At 45.8% G+C, this 21,316-nt stretch overlaps 1 protein-coding gene across 1 annotated transcript in view; it reads left to right on the top strand.

Moving 5' to 3' along the window:
• The window catches only part of PLEKHA7 (pleckstrin homology domain containing A7), a 297,172-nt gene that overhangs the window by 172,160 nt on the left and 103,696 nt on the right, over positions 1-21,316 (top strand). The window contains exons 5-6 of the mRNA XM_084855029.1: positions 15,200-15,311; positions 19,076-19,180. Coding sequence (XP_084711155.1) covers positions 15,200-15,311; positions 19,076-19,180 — 217 coding nt within the window. The remainder of the gene's footprint in view (positions 1-15,199; positions 15,312-19,075; positions 19,181-21,316) is intronic.

Raw genomic sequence — 21,316 nt, 5'->3', positions numbered from 1 at the left:
CCTCTGAATGCTCTCCAGTTTGTCTGCATCCTTCTTAAAGTGTGGTGCCCAGAACTGGACACAGTACTCCAGATGAGGCCTAACCAGTGCTGAGTAGAGGGGAACTAGTACTTCCTGGGATTTGGAAGCTATGCTTCTGTGAATGCAGCCCAAAATAGCATTTGCCTTTTTTGCAGCCACATCACCTTGTTGGCTCATATTCAGCTTGTGCTCTACCACAATTCCAAGATCCTTCTCGCTTGTAGTATTGTTGAGCCACATATCCCCCACCTTGTAACTGTGCATTTGGTTTCTTTTTCCTAGGTGCAGAACTTGGCATTTATCCCTATTAATGTGAGGGTGGAAACTGAGCCTCAGAGCAGTTCTGATTCTGAGGAGGAACAACAATCCGTGGGAGAGGAGCTCGCTCATCTCTCACAAGCACAGCAGCTGGCAGAGATTCCTCCTGCCAGCATTCCTGGGATAGATAGTGACCCTGGCAGTGAGAGAGCGCTGGAGGGGGGCTTGCTGGACGCTCAGCGCAGACACAGGGAGCGACGACAGATGGAGGGTGCAGAAAGGAGGCATAGCGCTCATTTGGTGCACAAACAATGGTCGCGTCCTGAGGACCCAAGGGAAAGAGAGGCTCTCTCCCTAGCCCATAAGTTCAGGGTCTTCCCGTGGTTCTCCTTCAAACAGGGACCAACTGCCTTACCTGGAGCTTAGGCTACTCTGCTGTCTTTCCTCAGTGTTGTTCCTTGCTTTGTCACTAGTGATTAGTATCTGAAAGAGTCATAAAGGAATAAAGTCTTGAAAAGAATCCTCATCGTCTGTGTCCTGAGTTGGCTGTTGGTGGGGTCTGCAAGAGGCAGCTAGGGCGCTCCTGACAGCTTGGTCCCCGGTGCTCTTTCTTTTTTCTCTCTGCTCCTACTGCCTCTGGAGGCTGCGATGGACTTGGCGGTGCAAGCTCTCGTGCAAGAGAACCAGGCTCTTCATGATTAAGTGGCTCAACTGACGACTGCTGTACAGAGTCTGCAAGCTGTGGTTCAACCCCCACCACCTCTGATTCCCCCCCACCGCAAGTGCCTGGTGGCTCTGCCAGAGAAGTTTTCTGGTGAGAAAGGACTTTTTTAGATTTTCTGGGCCCAGTTGGAGCTGTACATGCGCCTACGACTTGAGGATTTCCTGGCAGAACAGGTTCGTGTGGGCTTCATCATTAACCTACTTTCAGGTGTGGCAGCTAAATGGGCTTCGGGACTTCTTCTCGCTAATGATCCCCTGCTCGAGGGCTATCAAGGTTTCATGACAGCGATGGCCAGTTTTTTCGGTGACCCCCTGCACACGCAGACGGCTTCTCAGGAGATTCGCCGCCTCAGGCAGGGCAAGGACTCAGTTTCCAGCTACGCAACAACTTTTCACTTGCTGATGCAGGATTTACAGTGGAATGATGCCATGCTGGTGGCTCAGTTTTTGGACGGTTTGAACGACGAGATCTTGGATGAGTTGACGTGCACACCTAGCCCGCCTACTTTGGAGGACCTCATCCAGACCTGCCTCCAGATAGATAGTCAGCTGGAGAGGCGCTGGCAGACCTGCCAGGACGCCGGGGGCTGAGATTTCCCTCCTCCCATTCCCCCCGTTTCCTGCCCCTCCCCCATCCCCAGCCCCTGTGGTGGGGGCAGAGGAGACGCCGATGCAGCTGGGAGCTACCCAAGCGCCGCTGCCACCGGAGGAACTAGAGTGGCGGCGCGCGGAGCGCCGATGGTTTCGGTGTGGAAAGCTGGGACATTTCACCAAAACCTGCTGCGCTAGACCTGCAGCTTCACTGCCTCCCCCTCCTCTCCTTCCCCCTCCTCCTTCTCCTCATCCCCATGCCTGACTAGGCTGCCCCCCAAGCCTGTTGGAGGTCTCCAGTGTGGGGGTCGGTTCCCCACCAGGTGGGTGCCTTCTGCAACCCCCCCATCTGCTATTGCATGTTCACCTCCGCTCCTCCCAGTGGGGTGGGGTGGAGGCCCTAGCTTTAGTGGGCTCTGGGGCTACGACCAGTTTCAAGAATGCAACGTTCGCTCTCTTCCACAAGATTCCTACCCTGCCTCTTCCTGCCCCCTTGGCAGTGGAGACTATCGATGGGCACCTTCTTTCTTCGGGCACGGTGACCCGGATTACAGCTCCGCTCACTCTACGCACCCAGTCCCACGTTGAGTAGATTCAGTTTCACTTGGCCAAGGTTCCCCAATACCCAATTGTGCTGGGTGTTTCCTGGCTCTCTAAGCATATTCCTCAGATTTCTTGGGGGCTTCAGCAAGTGGAGTTTGCGTCTCCCTACTGCCGGGAGCATTGCCTTCCGACTGAGGTGCCATTCCCAGCCCAAGCCTTAACCCTTTCCTCCCCCTCATCGTCTGCTTCTGGCAGTTCTTCAGCTACCATGATCCTCCCAGAGAAGTATGCGGCTTTTCGGGATGTTTTTGACAAGAAGGAGGCCGACCAGCTCCCCCCCCGCCGCCCTTTTGACTGTGCCATTAACCTCATTCCTGGGGCAACCATCCCCGCTGGCCGGCTGTATTCAGTGTCGGAGCCGGAACTTTGAGCTCTGTGGGAGTTTTTGGACACAAACCTCAGACGTGGCTTCATTCGCCCCTCCTCCTCCCCTGCCTGCGCCCCTACCATGTTTGTACACAAAAGATCAGGAGAACTCCGCCCGGTGCACGATTTCAGAGTGTTGAATTTGGTCTCGATCCCCGACAAGTACTCTCCCCCCCTCATACTGGAGATGATGGAGCGCCTGGGGTGAGCAAAGTTTTTCACAAAGTTGGACCTGCGTGGCACCTGCAATCTGATTCGCATCCGGGAGGGGGATGAGTGGAAGACCTGTTTCGGCACCCGATACGGAGCATAAGAATACCTAGTAATTTGGGCTCGCCTGCACCCCCCCCCCATTTTTGCGTTATATGAATGCCATCATCAGGGACTATTTGGACACTTTCCTCATTGTGTATCTTGATGATTTACTTATATTTTCTGAGGGCCCCCACACCCATCAGCACCATGTCTCCGCCGTCCTCCAGCACCTCCGCGAGCACCATCTTTATGCCAAGCTGGAGAAATGTGCGTTTGACCTCACCTCTTTGGGCTATCTTGGCTACGTTATCTCAGCTGACGGTATCCGGATGGATACTGCAAAGGTCCAGGCTGTCCTCTCCCGGCAGGCTCCATCCACCAAGAAGGACTTGCAACGTTCTCTGGGGTTTGCTAATTTTTACAGAAAGTTCCTGCCCAGCTTTGCTCGGCTGACATCTCCTTTCATGGACCTCCTTAAGGGCAGGAAATCTCCTTTTCATTGGACGGCATCTGCCCAACAGGCTTTCGAGGAACTTAAGAAGCTTTTTAGTTCTGAGCCGATCCTGTTACATCCCGACCCGAGGAAGCCTTTTGTGGTGCAAACTGATGCCTCTGACTTTGCGGTGGGGGCGGTGCTTTCTCAGCCAGATCGGGCAGGCGGCAGGTTGCAACCCTGCTCCTACCACTCCAGGAAGCTGAACATGTCTGAGAGGAATTATACCATCTGGGAGAAGGAACTGTTGGCCATCAAGTCCGCTTCGGAGACCTGGCATCATCTTCTGGAGAGGGCACAGCACCCAGTTGAAGTTAGAACTGACCATCACAACCTGGAACATCTTCAGACAGCCGTGCCTTAAACCAGTGGCAGATTAGGTGGTCGCTTTTTTCCCCCCAGTTCCACCTTCAGATTTGCCATGTGAAGGCCTCCGACAACCTACAAGCAGATTCTCTTTCTCGTAAGCCGGACCTCCAGCCAGGGGGTGAGGGAAATCCCCCCCCTCTGTTTCTCCCGCCCCCCCAGAGCCTGGCGGCATCTGCGGTGCCTCACTCTTGGGAGGAACTTATTCACTCTGAAGAGGCTCAGGATGCTTTTATTCATACAAAAGTGGAGGAATTGGGGCTTGCCTCTGGCCTCCCCCACTCAACCCCCTTCTCTTTGCGAGGTGGCCTGCTTTACCATTCCAGCTGGGTCTATGTGCCTTCTAGACCCCTCCGTGAGAAGGTCCTCCATCAGTGCCATGACTCCCCCACCGCTGGGCATTTTGGCTTCGCCAAGACCCTGCACGGAGTGACGCGGGATTTTTGGTGGCCTCGTGTGTGTCGGGACGTCAAGACCTATGTCGTCTCCTGCTCAACCTGCCAGCGGGTGAAGGCCCCCTGAGGCAAGCCCACAGGCTTGCTTCACAACCCTGCCTACCCCCTCAGGACCTTGGAAACTGCTCTCCCTTGACTTCATCACTGACTTGCCTCGCTCGGTAAGACCACTATTCTGGTGGTGGTGGATTTGTTTTCTAAGATGGCCCATTTCATTCCCTGCTCTGGGTTGCCCACAGACAGGGAGACAGCGGAGTTTTTTTTTTGGCACATGTTTTCTGGCTCCACCCGAGCCGGAGGGTGGAGGGTCTCATTTTGGATAGGGGGGCCCAATTCACTGCCCGTTTCTGGAGGGAGCTACTTGGGCTTCTCCATGTGACGCTCCGTCTTTCCTCCGCCCATCACCCACAGACGGACGGTCAGACCGAGTGCACCAATGTGACTCTGGAGCAATATTTGCGCTGTTATGTCAGTTACCAGCAAGATGACTGGTTTTCCTTGCTGCCTCTCACAGAATTTGCTTATAACAATGCCTGCCATGCTTCCACCCACCAAACTCCATTTTTTGCCAATTTTGGTTACCACCCCAAGGCTTTCCTATCCACCCTAGCTCCCTCTTTGGTTTTGGCGGCCCATGACTTTTTAGAGGAGTTGCGAGCAGTACACCACCTCTTATGGGACTCCCTCGAGCAAGCCAAGACAGCCTACAAGGCCTCTGCGTACCGGTGGCACCAGCCGGGTCCATCTCTGCAACTGGGGGACTGGGTTTGGTTGTCCACCCAATACCTCTCCTCTCACTCGCCTGCAACGAAGCTTGTGCCTCGCCGCACGGGGCCTAGGGATGGGGGAGAATTTCTCCCCGAAACTTTGGGGGGCCGAGTGCCAATGTATTCGGCCCCCCGAAGTAGTTTTGGGGAGAAATTCTCTGCCCCCCGCCCCCCCCGGGATGGGACTTACCTTTCCCGAATGTCCCTCCCGGTGGCGGGTCCCGGCGGCGGTTTGGCAGGTCTTCGACAGGGGCAGAGGCGGCAGCCGGTCTTTTGACCGGCTGCCGCCGCCGCCATTCCAATAAAAGTAAAAAAAAAACCACGCCCCCGTGATAGGCTACATGATTAACGTAGCCTATCACGGCTAGATTTGCAAAGTCAGCCGTGATAGGCTACGTAAATCGTCACGTAGCCTATCACGGGTGACTTAAAAAAAAAAAAGTGCGTACGGCTAATGGTGGCCCCCATAGGGAGCCGCCATTCGCGTTCCTTATTTGGTCGCTGTAGTCTACGTAAAGATTTACGTAGACTACAGCGACCAAATAAGGAATGTGAATGGCGGCTCCCTATCGGGGCCGCCATTTGCGTACGCACTTTTTTTTTTTTTAAGTCACCTGTGATAGGCTACGTGACGATTAACGTAGCCTATCACGGCTGACTTTGCAGATCTAGCCGTGATAGGCTACATTAATCGTCACGTAGCCTATCACGGGGGCGTTTTTTTAAAAAACTTTTTATTTCGCGGCCGGGCGAGGCGAGGCGCCTCCTCCCCGGCCTGAATTTTGGCCGGGCGAGGCGGGAAGCCTCTCCCCCTGGCCTGAATTTCGGCCGGGCGAGGAGGGAAGCCTCCCCCCCTGGCCTGAACTTCGGGGGGAGCAGTGAAGCGCCTCCCCCCCACCGCGAAGCAAGCTGTGAGACCAGGTAAGTGGCTTTCGTGCACCCCTAACGGGGCCTTTCCAGATTACTGCCCAGATTAACCCTGTTGCTTTTCGCCTGGCTCTCCCCCCCTCCATGAAGATCCATCTTGTTTTTCATCGGTCCTTGCTGTTCCCCCTGGTTTCTGGTGACCCTCATCGCTCGGCCGGCTCTCCCCCGCCGCCAGTGCTGGTGGAGGGGGAGGAGGAGTTTGAGGTTGCGGAGATTCTGGACTCCCGCCTTTCTCATGGCCACCTGCAATATCTGGTGGACTGGAAGGGGTATGGGCCAGATGAGCAATCCTGGGAACCTGTGGAAAATGTGCATGCTCCGTTCCTGCTGAGGCGCTTCCACCAGCTGTATCCCTACAAACCCTGGGCCTCAGGGGAGGAGCACAAGGCGGGGTCTCATGGGAGCGGGGATGATGTCAGAGTGGAAACTGAGTCAATAGAGCCCCAGAGCAGTTCTGATTCTGAGGAGGAACAGCAATCTGTGGGAGAGGAGCTCGCTCATCTCTCACAAGCACAGCAGCTGGCAGAGATTCCTCTTGCCAGCATTCCTGGGACAGATAGTGACCCTGGCAGTGAGGGAGCGCTGGAGGGGGGCTTGCTGGACGCTCGGCGCAGACGGAGGTAGTGCCGACAGATGGAGGGCGCCGAAAGGAGGCGTAGCACTCATTTGGCGCTCAAACAACGGTTGCGTCCCGAGGACCCAAGGGAAAGAGGGAGGCTCTCTCCCTAGCCCATAAGTTCAGGGTCTTCCCGTGGTTCTCCTTCAAATGGGGACCAACTGCCTTACCTGGAGCTTAGGCTACTCTGCTATCTTTCCCAAGTGCTGTTCCTTGTTTAGTCGCTAGTGATTAGTATCTGCAATAGTCATAAAGTAATAAAGGAATAAAGTCTTAGAAAGAATTCTCGTCGTCTGTGTCCTGAGTTGGCTATTGGTGGAGACTGCAAAAGGTAGCTAGGACGCTCCTGACAATGAAATGTCATTCTGTTGTTTTCTGCCCAGCGCTCCAGTCTGTCAAGATCACTTTGAATTTTGTTTCTGTCTTCCAAAGGAGACAGAAGCTATTCCGCCCAATTTTGTGTCATCTGCACATTTGATCAGCATTCCCTGCACCTCCTCCTCCAAGTCATTAATAAAAATGTTGAAGAGCACTGGGCCCAGGACTGAGCCCTGCTGTACCCCACTCATTACCTCTCCCCAATTTGAGAAGGTCCCATTGATAAGCACTCTTTGAGTCCGATTCTGTAGCCAACTGTGGATCCACCGGATCGTTCTTTCATCTAGCCCACTTTGAGCTAGTTTGCTCATCAGGATATCATGCATGGGGCACTTCATCGAAAGCTTTGCTGACGTCAAGGTATATGATGTCTACAGCATTCCCACGGTCTTCAAGGGAGGTTACTTGATCAAAACATGAGATCAGATTCGTCTGGCAGGATTTGTTCTTGACAAATCCATGTTGGCTTCGAGTAATCACTGCATTGTTTTCAAGGTGCTTCCAGATGGATTGCTTGATCATCTGCTCCAGAATTTTCCCAGGGATTGATGTCATACTGACTGGTCTGTAGTTCCCAGGTTCCTCCTTTTTACCCTTTTTGAAGATAGGGGACAACATTAGCCCTTCAGTCATCTGGCACTTCCCCCGTCCTCCATGATTTCTCAAAGAGAATAGACAGTGGTTCTGAGAGTTCTTCCGCCAGTTCCTTTATTACTGTAGGATGCAGGTCATCTGGCCCTGGAGATTTGAACTCATTCAAAGTAATGAGGTGTTCCTTGGCCATATGCCTATCGATCTCAAGCTGCAACCCTACCCCTTCAGCCTGTACTTCGCCTTTGCCAGTGGGGTCATAGACCCTCTTTTGGGAGAAGACTGAGCCAAAGTAGGAATTGAGCACTTCTGCTTTTGTCATGTGTTATCATTTTGCCATCCTTATTTAATAGCTGAACAACCGTTTCTTTCCTCTGTCTTTTACTATGCGTGTATCTGAAGAAAGCCTTTTAGTTGCTTTTTAGCCTCCCTCGCTAACCTCAGCTCGTTTTCAGCTTTAGCCTTCCTGACGCCATCCCTGCAATCCTGTGCTACCTGCCTGTACTCTTACTTTGTTACTTGGCCTTCTTTCCACTTCCTCTGTGTGTCCTTTTTTGTTTTCAGGTCATCTCTAAGCTTTTTACGAAGCCACGTTGGCTTCTTCTGTTGTCTTCAACCTTTTCTTCTTGTTGGAATTCTTTGCAATTGCGCCTTGAGAATTTCCTTTTTTAAAAGCTCCCACCCATCTTGGACTCCTTTTCTCGTTAGAGTCACTTACCATGGGACCTTACTGATCATTGTTCTGAGTTTATTAAAATCAGCTTTCCTAAAATCCAGGGTACACGTTTGACTACACGTGGCTTTTGCTTCCCTTAGAACCAAGAACTGAAGTACAACATGGTCGCTTTCGCCCAGAGTTCCTGTAACTGCTACTTTATCCACTGAGTCATCTCTGTTGGTTAGGATCAAGTCAAGGATAGCCGATCCTCTAGTTCCTTCATCTACTTTCTATAGGAGGAAGTTACCACCACACAAGTCAGGAATTTCCTGGAGGGGCCATGTTTTGCAGAATTTGTCTCCCAACAAATATCGGGGAAATTGAAGTCCCCCATTACTACTGCATCATGCTTCCTTAAAACACTGGCTATTTGCTTTTCAAAAGTTTTATCCTCGTCTTCTCCTTGATTGGGTGGCCAGTAGTAGACTCCGACCACCATGCTCCTTTTATTCTTTGCTCCATTTATTTTGATCCAGATGCTCTCGATGGGGATACCAAGCTCATCGTCCTGTATTTCTGTGCAGAGATATGTATTTTTCACATACAGTGCAACCCCACCTCCCTTTCTGTTCCTCCTGTTCTTTTTGAACAAGTTATATCCTTCAATTGCTGTATTATGTATCATAATTCATAAAGTATTCCTTTATATATTCCTCAAACATATTTTCAAAAACTTTATGCAGCATTTCGGAAGTTTATTAGGGGTGGGTCTCCTCCATGTTTTTCATTGATGAAGATGCAGTTGTCAATTAAAGAGGGCAGATTTAATTTTCCAGATCTTAGTTTATATCATAGAACTTATTTGTTAACTCACACTAATGACTGGAAAACAACTTTTTCTTTTAATACTCCTCCATGGGTTGTTTTGGAGTCACAGTCTTTAATACCCCTTTCTGGCTAGATCGGATTAGGATCTAGGTATATTAAAAAGAAAGGAAATAACTATTTTAGCAGCTAGAGAGACTTGGAATGCAGTGGCTCATCAGTTGCAGTTTGATCCATATTCTCATGCTAAATTAACTTTATGGGAAAATCCAATTATGAAAAGAGAGATGACTTTTATGTGGAGGCATTGGGCTGATAATGGAATTTGTATTTTAGATCAGGTTTGGATGCTGAATTTTTAGTATTTTCTGTATACCATTTTTTGTATTGCAGATTAGATATCGTTTACTGTCTAGTGCTAGTTAGCAGTACATTCAACTTCAACATGTGTTTGAGTCTATATATATCGGTCATCAATTTTGAGTGCTTCAGCGCTTCCTGCACTGTTAGAGGAATTAATTGGTTCCTTACAGAAAACTAAGCCTACAATAGCTGTTTATAGAAGTCTTGGAATGTAATAAAGTAGACATTCAGAAGGTCAGAGATGAATGGAATGAGGAATTGGAATGCTCTATACAGTCTAATCAATGGAAGGTTGCCTTAGCTTCCATATGTACTATTTCTGTAGATTTAAAACTGAGACTGATCCAACAAAAATTAATGTTTTGTGTATTTTGGATGCCTCAGAGGCTTGTTAAGAAGATGCTGGCAATGTAATGAGGACAATGCTTCACTGAGGCATATGATATGGGCATGTCTTGTAGTGTTTCCTTTTGGTTGGAAGTCATTGCTCATATAAATTTTGTTCTTGAAAACTCTGTGATAATAGCAGATGTATACACGCTTTTAAATTACATCCCTGTGATGTGGGGATTAACAGATGGACAGCAAATGTGAATAATGAGAGCCTTTACAGTTGCAAAGAGACTTATTCTTGAAGCTTGGAAGGAGAAACACCCACCACCTATCGCTCGGTAGACTGAAGATCTCACTGCTCTTGTTACATTTGACCTCATCTCCTACAACCATCAAAAGTCATATGGATGTTTATTTAGTTATATGGACTGCTTGTATTAACATATATATTTGAAATGAAAGTGTTACATCCTTTTCCCCCCCGCCACTCTTTGCATTATCCCCCCCCCATATCAAGGGAGGTGTTAATGATATGTTTTATGATATGATTGCCCCCCCCCCCTTTTGGTGCATTGTTGTTGATGTTGTGCTGCAAATAAAAGGATTGAAAAAATGTGTGATGTGGCATGCAGAGGCTTCAAGTGCTTGGTAGCTGAAGGTATTTTTCACTTTTTATTCCAATTTTTAAGGTATCCCAGTATGAAAGCTCATATCTAGTAAATGTGGTTGAGGCAAACATATATAAATACATATTTTCAAAGTAGATTTCAAAACGCAACTTAGCTCTACTTTCTAAAACAGGTTTTTCTGCTCATCCCTCTTTTCTAGCTAAGTTTTCTAATGCAAATAAACATCCCTTTTGTTTTTGTGATGGAAAGTTGTGGGAAAGCCATTACCAGCAAAAAAAGTGTGCTTTACTTTTCAAGCTTGGCATATGAATAAGTACTGTCAAAAAGGCATTCTGAGGGGCAAACTAGATGAGACACAATTATCAATTTTTAAAAGTAAATTGCAGCTGTGGGCCCCCAATCAGAACCCTGGCTTGGAAGGTGGGGAGGTTTTAAACCACCTCCCCACCTGCTTCAGTCCCTATCTGTATTGGGTCCCTGCACCTGCAATTTACATTTACAAAACTATTCACAGTGCTAACTGTATGAATGGCATCTAGTTTGGTTCTGCAAGAGGTCAGCTACTGCACTTTTTACCAGCTGAAGGGCATTTCTACACCAGCCTAAAATCCTGCATTTAAAACGGGGCTTTCTGCTTCCATTTTAAATGCAGGATCACAACTGACTGCCTTTATACATGCACTCCCTTTCCCCTTCCCCCCCTTCTTCTCCCCATATTGAAGTCTTCCATTATCTTTCATTGATCTTGCTCCTCTTCTCCCTGCTTTAACTCTTTTGACGGAGGAAACTGAAGCGGAACACAACAGGGGTAATTTGATAGCTCATTATCTGTGATCTATTTAAAAACGGAACAAAGAGCATTTAGTGCAGAAGGGTCATGGCAGGGTCACGGTGTCATGTAAAAAGGCTGCAAACGTCCGTGAAGGAGCAATCTCAGTCGCAGGATAAAAGCCTAGTGTGAAGGAGCCCGAAATTTCCAAACAGTCCCAGTGGCAGGCTCTAATAAAGGAGATCGTTACCTTATCGTGGTGCTGGAGCCTGAGCACCTCAATGACGCCATGAGCTAAACCGTGAAGGGACACCCAAGTTGGGAATGTCATGGCAGAGAGATCAGACTAAATACGATCCCTGGGGAAGGTAATGGCAACCCACCCCAGTATTCTTGCCGTGAAAACTAAATGGATCAGTACAACCAGAGATATGTCGGTATACCATCGGAAGATGGGACTCCCAGGTTGGAAGATGGTCAAAATGCTCCTGGGGAGGAACCAAAGATAACTTTAATTAGCCTCAGATGTGATGATGCAGCTAGCTCAAAGCCGAAAGGATGGCAAGCAGCCGACAGTGCTGGTGGTGAACGACGAATCCGATGTTCTAAAGATCAACACACCTGATGTTAGGGAAAGTGGAAGGCAAAAGGAAGAGGGGCCGACCAAGGGCAAGATGGATGGATGATATTCTGGAAGTGACGGACTCGACCTAGGGGGAGCTGGGGGTGGCAACAGCCGATTGGAAGCTGTGGCATGGGCTGGTCCATGAAGTCACGAAGAGTTGGAAGCGACTGAACGAATAAACAACAACCCAGTGGCAGGTCCTCATTTCTGCTTCTGTTCTAATCTGTGCCTCCTATAGCAAGAACGCCCAATTTCCATAGCTCATGAGTTAGGCACAGCATAACATTTCTTGCCCAGAATGGCCTTGGCCTATACGAATGGCATCTGTGCAGCTGTTGACTGAGACACTTGATTGACCTGGTTCTCAAGCTAAAATAAATCGTTTATGATGGATGTTTTATTTAATACTGGCTTTGCATTAACTAATAACAATAGCAGCAAAACAAAAACAGATGTGCCCCAGCCCTAAAACCCTCCAAGTCAAAGAGTAGTAAGACAAGCACTGCTTATCTGTTCCTGTATCCTTGACTAGTTTTCTACAATGAATGTACTTATGCAGCATGGCAACTTACCTGAGAATATAATGAGTATTCTAACAGTTGAAACCTTTAAATAGTTGTAGTTAATTTCAGTGTAATTACGAAGTACAGCTGAATGTACATAAATAATGAAATCAAGTTTTATGGACTTGCACTGTGCAGGAAATTGCAATCTCTACTAGGAACAGCAGTGCTAGGAACAGCTTCTTAGGCTCTTAAAATCTATAAATATAAGATGTCCTCTTCATCATAGGGGATTGGAATGCTAAAGCAGGAAGTCAAGAAATCACCGGGATAACAGGCAAGCATGGCCTTGGTGTACAAAATGAAGCAGGACAAAAGCTAATAGAGTTTTGCCAAGAGAACATGCTGATCATAGCAAACACTCTTTTCCAACAGCACAAGAGGCGACTCTACACATGGACATCACCAGATGGTCAATATCGAAATCAGATTGATTATGTCCTTTGCAGCCAAAAATGGAGAAGCTCTATACAGTCAGTAAAAACAAGACCTGGAGCTGACTGTGGCTCAGATCATGAGCTGCTTCTTGCAAAATTTCGGCTGAAATTGAAGAACGTAGGGACAACCACTAAACCATTCAGGTATGACCTAAATCATATCCCTTATGAATATACAGTGGAGGTGAGGAATAGATTTAAAGGATTAGACTTGATCGACAGAGTGCCTGAGGAACTATGGATGGAGGTCCGTAACGTTGTTCAGGAGGCAGCAACTCAATCCATCCCAAAGAAAAAGAAATGCAAGAAAGCCAAGTGGCTGTCTGAGGAGGCTTTACAAGTAGCTGAGGAAAGAAGGGAAGCAAAAAGCAAGGGAGAAAGGGGAAGGTCTATCCAACTGAATGCAGAGTTCCAGAGAATAGGAAGGAGAGACAAGAAGGCCTTCTTAAATGAACAATGCAAAGAAATCGAAGAAAACAACAGAATGGGAAAGACTAGAGATCTCTTCAAGAAAATCGGAGATCTCAAGGGAACATTTTGTGCAAAGACGGGCATGATAAAGGACAAAGAAGGCAGGGACATAACAGAACCAGATGAGATTCAGATGAGGTGGAAAGAATACACAGAAGAACTCTACAGGAAAGATCTGAATGTCCCTGATAGCCATGAGAGTGCAGTCACTGAACTTGAGGCGGACATCCTAGAGCGTGAAGTCAAGTGGGCCTTAGGAAGCATTAGTAACAACAAAGCTAGCAGAGATGACAGTATTCCAGCTGAGCTATTTAAAATCCTAAAAGATGATGCTGTTAAAGTGCTGCACTCAATATGCCAACAGATTTGGAACACTCGTGGCCGCAAGACTGGAAAAGGTCAGTTTACATTCCAGTTCCAAAGAAGGGCAACGCCAAAGAGTGTTCAAACTACTGCACAGTTGCGCTCATTTCACATGCCAGCAAGGTGATGCTCAAAATCCTACAAGCTAGGCTTCAGCAGTATGCGAACCGAGAACTACCAGAAGTACAAGCTGGGTTTTGAAGAGGCAGAGGAACTAGAGATCAAATCGCCAACGTTTGCTGGATCATGGAGAAAGCAAGAGAATTCCAGAAAAACGTCTATTTCTGCTTCATTGACTACGCTAAAGCCTTTGATTGTGTGGATCACAACGAACTGTGGCAAATTCTTAAAGTGATGGGAATACCAGACTACCTTACCTGTCTCCTGAGAAACCTGTACGAGGGTCAAGAAGCAACAGTAAGAACCAGACATGGAACAACCGATTGGTTCATAATTGGGAAAGGAGTACGACAAGGCTGCATATTGTCACCCTGCTTATTTAACTATTTATTATTTACTATGCAGAGTACATCATGAGAAACGCCGAGTTGGATGAATCACAGGTCGGAATTAAGATCGCCGGGAGAATTATCAACAACCTCCGATATGCAGATGATACCACCCTAATGGCAGAAAGCGAAGAGGATCTAAAGAGCCTCTTGTTGTGGGTGAAAGAGGAGAGTGCAAAAGCTGATTTGAAACTCAGATCAGATTAAAAAAACTCCGATCATGGCATCTGGCCCCATCACTTCCTGGCGTATAGAAGGGGAAGAAATGGAAGCAGTGACAGATTTTATTTTCTTGGGCTCCAAGATCACCAGACGGTGACTGTAGCCATGAAATTAAAAGACGCTTGCTCCTTGGGAGGAAAGCTATGGCAAACCTAGACAGCATAGTAAGAAGCAGAGACGTCACCTTGCCGACAAAGGTCCGTCTAATCAAAGCTATAGTTTTCCCAGTAGTAATGTATAGCTGTGAGAGCGGGACTATAAGGAAGGCTGAGCGCCGAAGAATCGATGCCTTCGAACTGTGGTGCTGGAGAAGACTCTTACGAGTGCCCTGGACTGCAAGGAGGTCCAATCAGTCAATCCTAAAGGAAATTAACCCTTAGTGCTCATTGGAAGGACAGATACTGAAGCTGAAGCTCCAATATTTTGGCCACCTCATGCGAAGAGAAAACTCTCTGGAAAAGACCCTGATGCTGGGAAAGACTGAAGGCAAAAGGAGAAGGGGACGGCAGAGGATGAGATGGCTAGATAGCATCACCGATGCAATGAATATGAACTTGAGCACGCTCCGGGAGAGAGCGCAGGACAGGAAGGCCTGGCGTCCTATGGTCCATGGGGTCACGAAGAGTCGGACACGACTGAACAACAACAACAACAATATATATATATATATACACACACACACACACACACACACACACACACATTTAAATATGTTAAATATGATACATGCACACGCGCGCGTGCGCACACACATTAATGTACATACATTTGCCGAAATAGATAAATGATGGTGATGGTTAAATTACACAAGGAATGACCTGAGTATGCTTTTGTTAGCTGTGCATCTGAATAAAAGCTGTTGTATCTGAACAGTTACTGCATTGGCGCAAGTGTGAAAAAGCTTGCAAGTGCAAACTATGCTCGTTGCATACAAGAATAATTAAAAAAGACATCCTAGGAGAATTTTCCTGGTAGAAAAGATGGTAAATGCCTTGTAAGTACTTTCTTCTTTCTTTTTCTAGGCAGAATTCACACATGTCTAAGCCTCAGATAAACCAAAGACCCTCAAGCATGGTCAGTGAAACATCTACTGCAGTAACTACATCTACTGTAGATACAAAAGCTGGCTCCAAGGTAAGACTTAGTTTTATTATATTCTGAATGTTCAACAATATTAAGGGGTTGAGCTTAGCCTTTGGGTAAGGTGATCATTTTACCTTGTTAGATCCTTGCAGAGAGAGCCTGCCAGTCATCTTGAGGTTATGCATTAATTCATGTCTGACTTAAGATTTGAACTAGAAGCTTCCTATTCTCTTAGCCGCTGTGCTTCATGATCTCCTTTTCATTACTTGAAGTTGTTGTTTTTTTATCACAAGGTGTTTGCTCCATAATATTTATTGGTCATAAACATTTCTTTTAAATCTTCAATATATATTTGGCGTTTGGCCTCTCCATTCACTTCACTGGACAGTTTAACTTTATGAAGCTGCCCTCAAGTCAGAAGTGAAAGGGTGGCAGGGGAACTCTGTATATGCATTTGCAACTAATCATTGGATAAGAACCTGTTGTCCCAAAAAGGTATGATATAAAATTTATTTTTATATATATACACACATACACGCACGCGCGCGCGCGCACACACACACACACACACACACATATATATATATAAATAAATAAAAATAAGGATGCTATCCTGTCATCTGAGATAAACAGCAATTTTAGGGGTAGCAAAGGTGAATATTTTCACCATTTTATGGGGGCTATGAAAAACTCCCTTACTCCTCAGAGCCAGTTTAGCATCTCTGAAATCCTTGAGAACTAATCTCCCAGCCTTGGCCTTTCCCTAGGGAGGGCTAACTCATCAGAGGTCAACACTTCCACCATGCCCTCTCCTCAGTTCAATAACTTTACTTCAGGGGTGGGCATCTTTGGGGAGTCTAGGAGCCATTTTTGCCCCCCCACACACACACTGTGCCACTACCCTTCCGCCAAATTCGGTGATGACAAAAACCTGGCAATTTGTCCCCAATTTTTGGAGGCAAACCACTATAGATGGCTGAAAAGAATAAATTTCTCTTGAAAATACGACATGTGTCTGCTTTAACCTTCTGTAGTGGCTTTAAAATTTGGGGGTAAACTACCATATTTTTTTTTTTGCCACCACCATGAATTTTAGTGGTGCAGCAGGGGGATGCACTAGGGGCCACATATTCCCCACCTCTGCTCTGCACAATATTGTACAATTGGGCAGTTACTGCATTTTTGTATATAACTCATTCTACCTCATTGGGATTGTGTGAGTTTTTAATCCCTCCTCTTCCAGGATTGCTATCTTTATTTTCTAGCTTGCATTTTTGTCAGTTTACTGTTAGTCAAAAACATCATTTCAAAAATATGTATGAATATGAAAATAGAATACTTCTAAAGATTTGGTTATTATTGTATACAATATAAAAGGTTTGTGCACAATACATTTGATTGATTCATTAGTAGTATATGAAACAGCCTATAGATTATAGTTTGAATTCTTCAAAAATTGATAGCTGAGAATATTTGTATTCTTCAACAGTAAGAAGAATTGTTAGTAGGAAATTCAGAATGCTTGCTACACTTTGAAAAAAATGTTTTTGATTTTGACTGGAACATTCACATTTTATCTTTGTAAAAATACATATATATTGTAAAGGAGACAGTCGTTGCAGGGAGAATTTCACATGATGATTTTTCACTGCTGTAGAGGAGAAAAGAAACAAATTAGATAAAATAGTTATCATAGCCATTGTACTGATTATTCTTCTGATTGGCATTTCACACAACAAACCAGACAATGGCTTGAATCCTAACTAGGTGTTTGTGAATGGAAGAAATCCTTCTGTTCACAGATGGGACCAAAATCCAGGGGAAGAGCCTGCGGGTGGAAGGCGTGGGGAACCAATTTTTGCAGATTTGCTTCAGAACCCACTTTGGATATGGGGCTGCTTTGCTTCAGGCTGCTTTGGACCAGGGCCTGGTCTAGTCCTACCGTTAGCAGCTGCCTCAAATGGCAGATGCTGGGGATCATGGAGTGGTGACAAAGTGTTGGAGTCCAGAGCTCTGTATGCCACATGGCTCTCCCCACCCTCCATAGTTTGATGCCCTCAGGTGCAGTGGAAGAAGCTGTCCTGTCATCAGTGTTGATATAAGATTCAGCTACCAGTCCAGTCAGCATCTGTATGTGGAATGGGTTGTGGGCGGTGCAGCATCTACTCCCTTGTCTCTGACTCTAAAATGTCTTGGGCCACCAGGCTTACTTCACTGCAGACCCAAAGCAGAGCTTCGCTAAGGTTTTCTGAAGCTTCAGATGTCTCCGCACTGAATGACTGTATGGCAGCTACCACTATCAGAGCAAGCAGAGACTGCTCTGAAACATGTATCAGGGCAGCTGTCAAATGGGGCACATAAAGGCTGAACTTCCCCCCCAAACATCTGGGATCAGGAAAAGCCCCCCCCCCTGCAAGGACCCTGTTGCCTCAAGGGGCCATGGTGGCCTATCCTCCCAGTTGTTTGGGGGAGTCCAACATGTATTTGCCCCTTATGAAAGTCATCGGCCACAACAGTGCCCCAAACAAGGATCCAACTGGCCTACAGAGGTTCTCCGCCTAGCCCACGGAGCCTCCCCATGATTATCTCCAATTTGTGATAGGAGGTAACAGCAGGGATTCCTCTGCAGAATGTACAAGGGAATCCCAACTGTTATCTCCAATCACAGATCAGATATAACAGTGAGGATATGTCCAGAGGGACACTTGGCTGAGTCTCTTCACATGCTGCCTGCCACCCCCATGGGGACAATATGCAGTATGCAAAGTCAGAGACTTGCCTGCAGCCTTCCCCTCTTTGCGAGGAAACAGCACAGGTGAAGTGGCCCCTAACAAGGCAGCAGCTAGAGTGCTCCTCCAGTCCCTGTTGGGGCAGCTTCACCCACATTGCGCGTTCTCCCATTGGCAAGGACATGGTACAAGCAAAGCAGGGGAGCATCCTCTAGCACACTGAGGATGTGGCTAGAGCAGTCCAGGTGCTGGCTTGGTCACACAAACTGAAGTCCAACACAGTCACATTTGACTTCAAAAGAGGAAACTTCTCTAAAATGAGCACTGGTAAAAAGGAAGTTGAAAAGGGGAGTCAAGAGGGTTAAATCCATTAAACGCTTGGAGATCACTCAAAACCACAATAACTGTAGCTTAGCTAGAATGTATACTACAGGTTAGGAAAGGTAGCACCAAGTCCAAGAGGTCACTAGCACAGTTAATGAGCAGTGTCAAGGAAGCTATTTGAGAAATTAGGCTTCCTTCAGATAATAAAAGTCTTGCCCAAATGAGGAAAACAAAAGGCAGCACAAGCTTAGACAAAGGAGATGCAAGGAGACAGTAAGAGGTGCAAAATAGTGTTTTGAGGAGCATATGGCTAACAACATCGTGGCCAACAGTAAAGAATTCCTTAAATGTATTAGAAGCAGGGAACCAGCTAGGGAGGCGGTTGGACTGTTGGCTGATAATAGAATTAAAGAGTACTAAAGGAAGATAAGGAGATTGCAGAGAACCTAAATTAATTCTTTTAATCTGTCTCCACTGCAGAAGATAATAGGACAGATACCTGTGCCTGAACAGATGTTTTCAGGAAGGGAATCTGAGGAACTGAGGCAAATAGTGGTGACAAAAGATGAGGTTCTCAACCTTATTGACAAATTGAAAGTTAATAAATCACTGGACCCAGATGGTATCCATCCATCCTGTGGGCAACAAGTTGGCCACTGTGTGAACAGAATGCTGGACTAGATGGACCTTTGGCCTGATCCAGCATGGCTGTTCTTATGTTCTTATGTATCATGCTTCTTCTTTCTTTCTTTTTTTTTAAAGGTAGTGAAATCTGGCAATAAAATTCACAGCTTTGGGAAAAGGGACCAGTCTATAAGGAGAAATCCTAACGTTCCGGTTGTGGTAAGAGGCTGGCTTCATAAGCAGGTGAGTGTGTGATTATCTAATTTTATGCATTTCAGCTAATTAAATCTGTCTGGTAAATATGAGGCCCTTTTGCATAGCATTTGAAAATGTTAGAGCTCTGTACCTAGAACTCCAGTTTTTTCTTTACAGTTGGTATGATCAGGAAATCTCAGAACTGATCTGTGAAACTTTCTTGCATATTCTAACAATTGTTTTCTGCCCCTTGACTCTTGTATTAGGAATATGCATGTTTATTGTATGAACGATGTAATGGGCAGGTAGTTAATATTGCAAACATATTAATTAGCCATTCTTAACCCATCTTAATAAAATATCTAATGTATTTTCTTGGGTTACATATGATCACATACTGAGATGTTGGCAAAAATAGCTTGCCAATGAGAGCTTTTGTCATAATTGCAATCCCCCTTTTTTGTAAATGTGTAATTCAATATACTACTGTCATGCCAATTATATGGTGAAAGAGATAAAGTATGGTTTGATTGGTGATCCTAAGATGCTGCATATGAAGGCAAAGAAGGATAAATAAAAATGTGAACACTTCCACTAGAAAGATGGTAGGTTTTCATTTATTATTATATGGAGCCTGAGGTTCTGAACAACTTGACATGAGGCAGAAAGAAAAGAAGTATTAGTATCTGTAAATATAATTAAGTACATTGTTAATGTTTCACAATGCCAACTGCTATCTGTGTTCTAAATGGATATTATCTTAACTAGCTTTATTGTGGCAGATTACATGACAGCTCTGGGCAGAATGCAAGAAATAAGCAGGCAGGTCAATTCTCTGGAAAGAATAAGGTCAGTGGTTAGTGTATGTCAGTGTGCTGTGCAGTTTTAAAGATGGACCCCACCTACATCAATATTGCCACAGCATTCTTGCAAAACCTTCTATTTCCCAAATTATGTAGAATTTAAAACTTACAAGTAAGTGTGTGTGTGTGTATGTGTGTGTGTATGTACACACACCAGGCCCAGAAGGTATCCATCCTAGAGTTCTTAAAGAACTCAGATATGAAATTCTAACAAAAATATGTAACATGTCCCTAAGATCAGCCTCTGTACCAGAGGACTGGAGAATGGCCAATGTAACATCAGTTTTTAAAAAGGTATCCAGAGCGGATCCAGGAAATTACAGGCCTGTTAGTTTAATGTCTGTTCCAGGTAAATTGGTTGAACACATTATTTAAGATAAAATTAATGAGTATATAGAAGTACAAGCCCTTCTGAAAAAGAATCAGTATGGCTTCCACAAAGGTAAGTCCTGTCTCACTAATGTTTAAGAGTTCTTTGAGAGTGTCAGTAAACATGTAGACATTGTTTACTTGGACTTTCAAAAGGTTTTTGACAGAGTCCCTCACCAAAGACTCCTGAGCAAACTCAGCAGTCATGGAACAGAGAGCTTCAGCTATTGGGTGGTATAGAAATGTAATAATTAAATAAATATAAACACATAAATAAACACATAAACAAGCAAACAAACAAATAAATAGGAAAGGTCCTCTTATAGATCACTAACTGGTTAAAGAACAGAAAGCAAAGAGTAGGAATAAATGGTAAATTCTTCCAATGGAGGGATGTAAAAAGTGGGGTCCCACAGGAATGTGTATTGGGACCAGTGCTTTTCAGCTTGTTCATAAATGATCTGGAATTAGGAGTGAGCAGTGAATTGGCCAAGTTTGCTGATGACACCAAATTATTTAGGGTGGTTAAAACAAAAAGGGATTGTGAGGAGCTCCGAAAGGATCTCTCCAAACTGGGAGAATGGGCATCTAAATGACAACTGCAGTTCAATGTAAGCAAGTGTAAAGTGATGCACATTGGGGTAAGATACCCCAGGTTCAGCTATAACCTGATGGGATCTGAGCTATTGGTGACTGACCAAGAAAGAAATCATGGGGTTGTGGTGGACAGCTCGCTGAAAATGTCAACCCAGTGTGTGGCTGCTTTAAAAAAAAAAAGGCAAACTTCATGTTAGTTATCATTAGGAAAAGAATTGAGAACAAAACTGCCAATATCATACTCCCGTTATACAAATATATGGCATGACCACACTTAGAATACTTTATTCAGCTATGTTCACTGCACTTAAAGAGGATATTGTAGAGCTGAAAAAAGTGCAGAAAAGGGCAACTA

The sequence above is a fragment of the Heloderma suspectum genome, chromosome 1, assembly GCF_057233095.1.
Source record: "Heloderma suspectum isolate Gila_16-S chromosome 1, 16-S_ref, whole genome shotgun sequence".
Classification (NCBI taxonomy): domain Eukaryota; kingdom Metazoa; phylum Chordata; class Lepidosauria; order Squamata; family Helodermatidae; genus Heloderma; species Heloderma suspectum.
The sequence above is the reverse complement of the archived record's forward strand: the minus strand, read 5'-3'. Positions and strand labels throughout refer to the sequence as shown.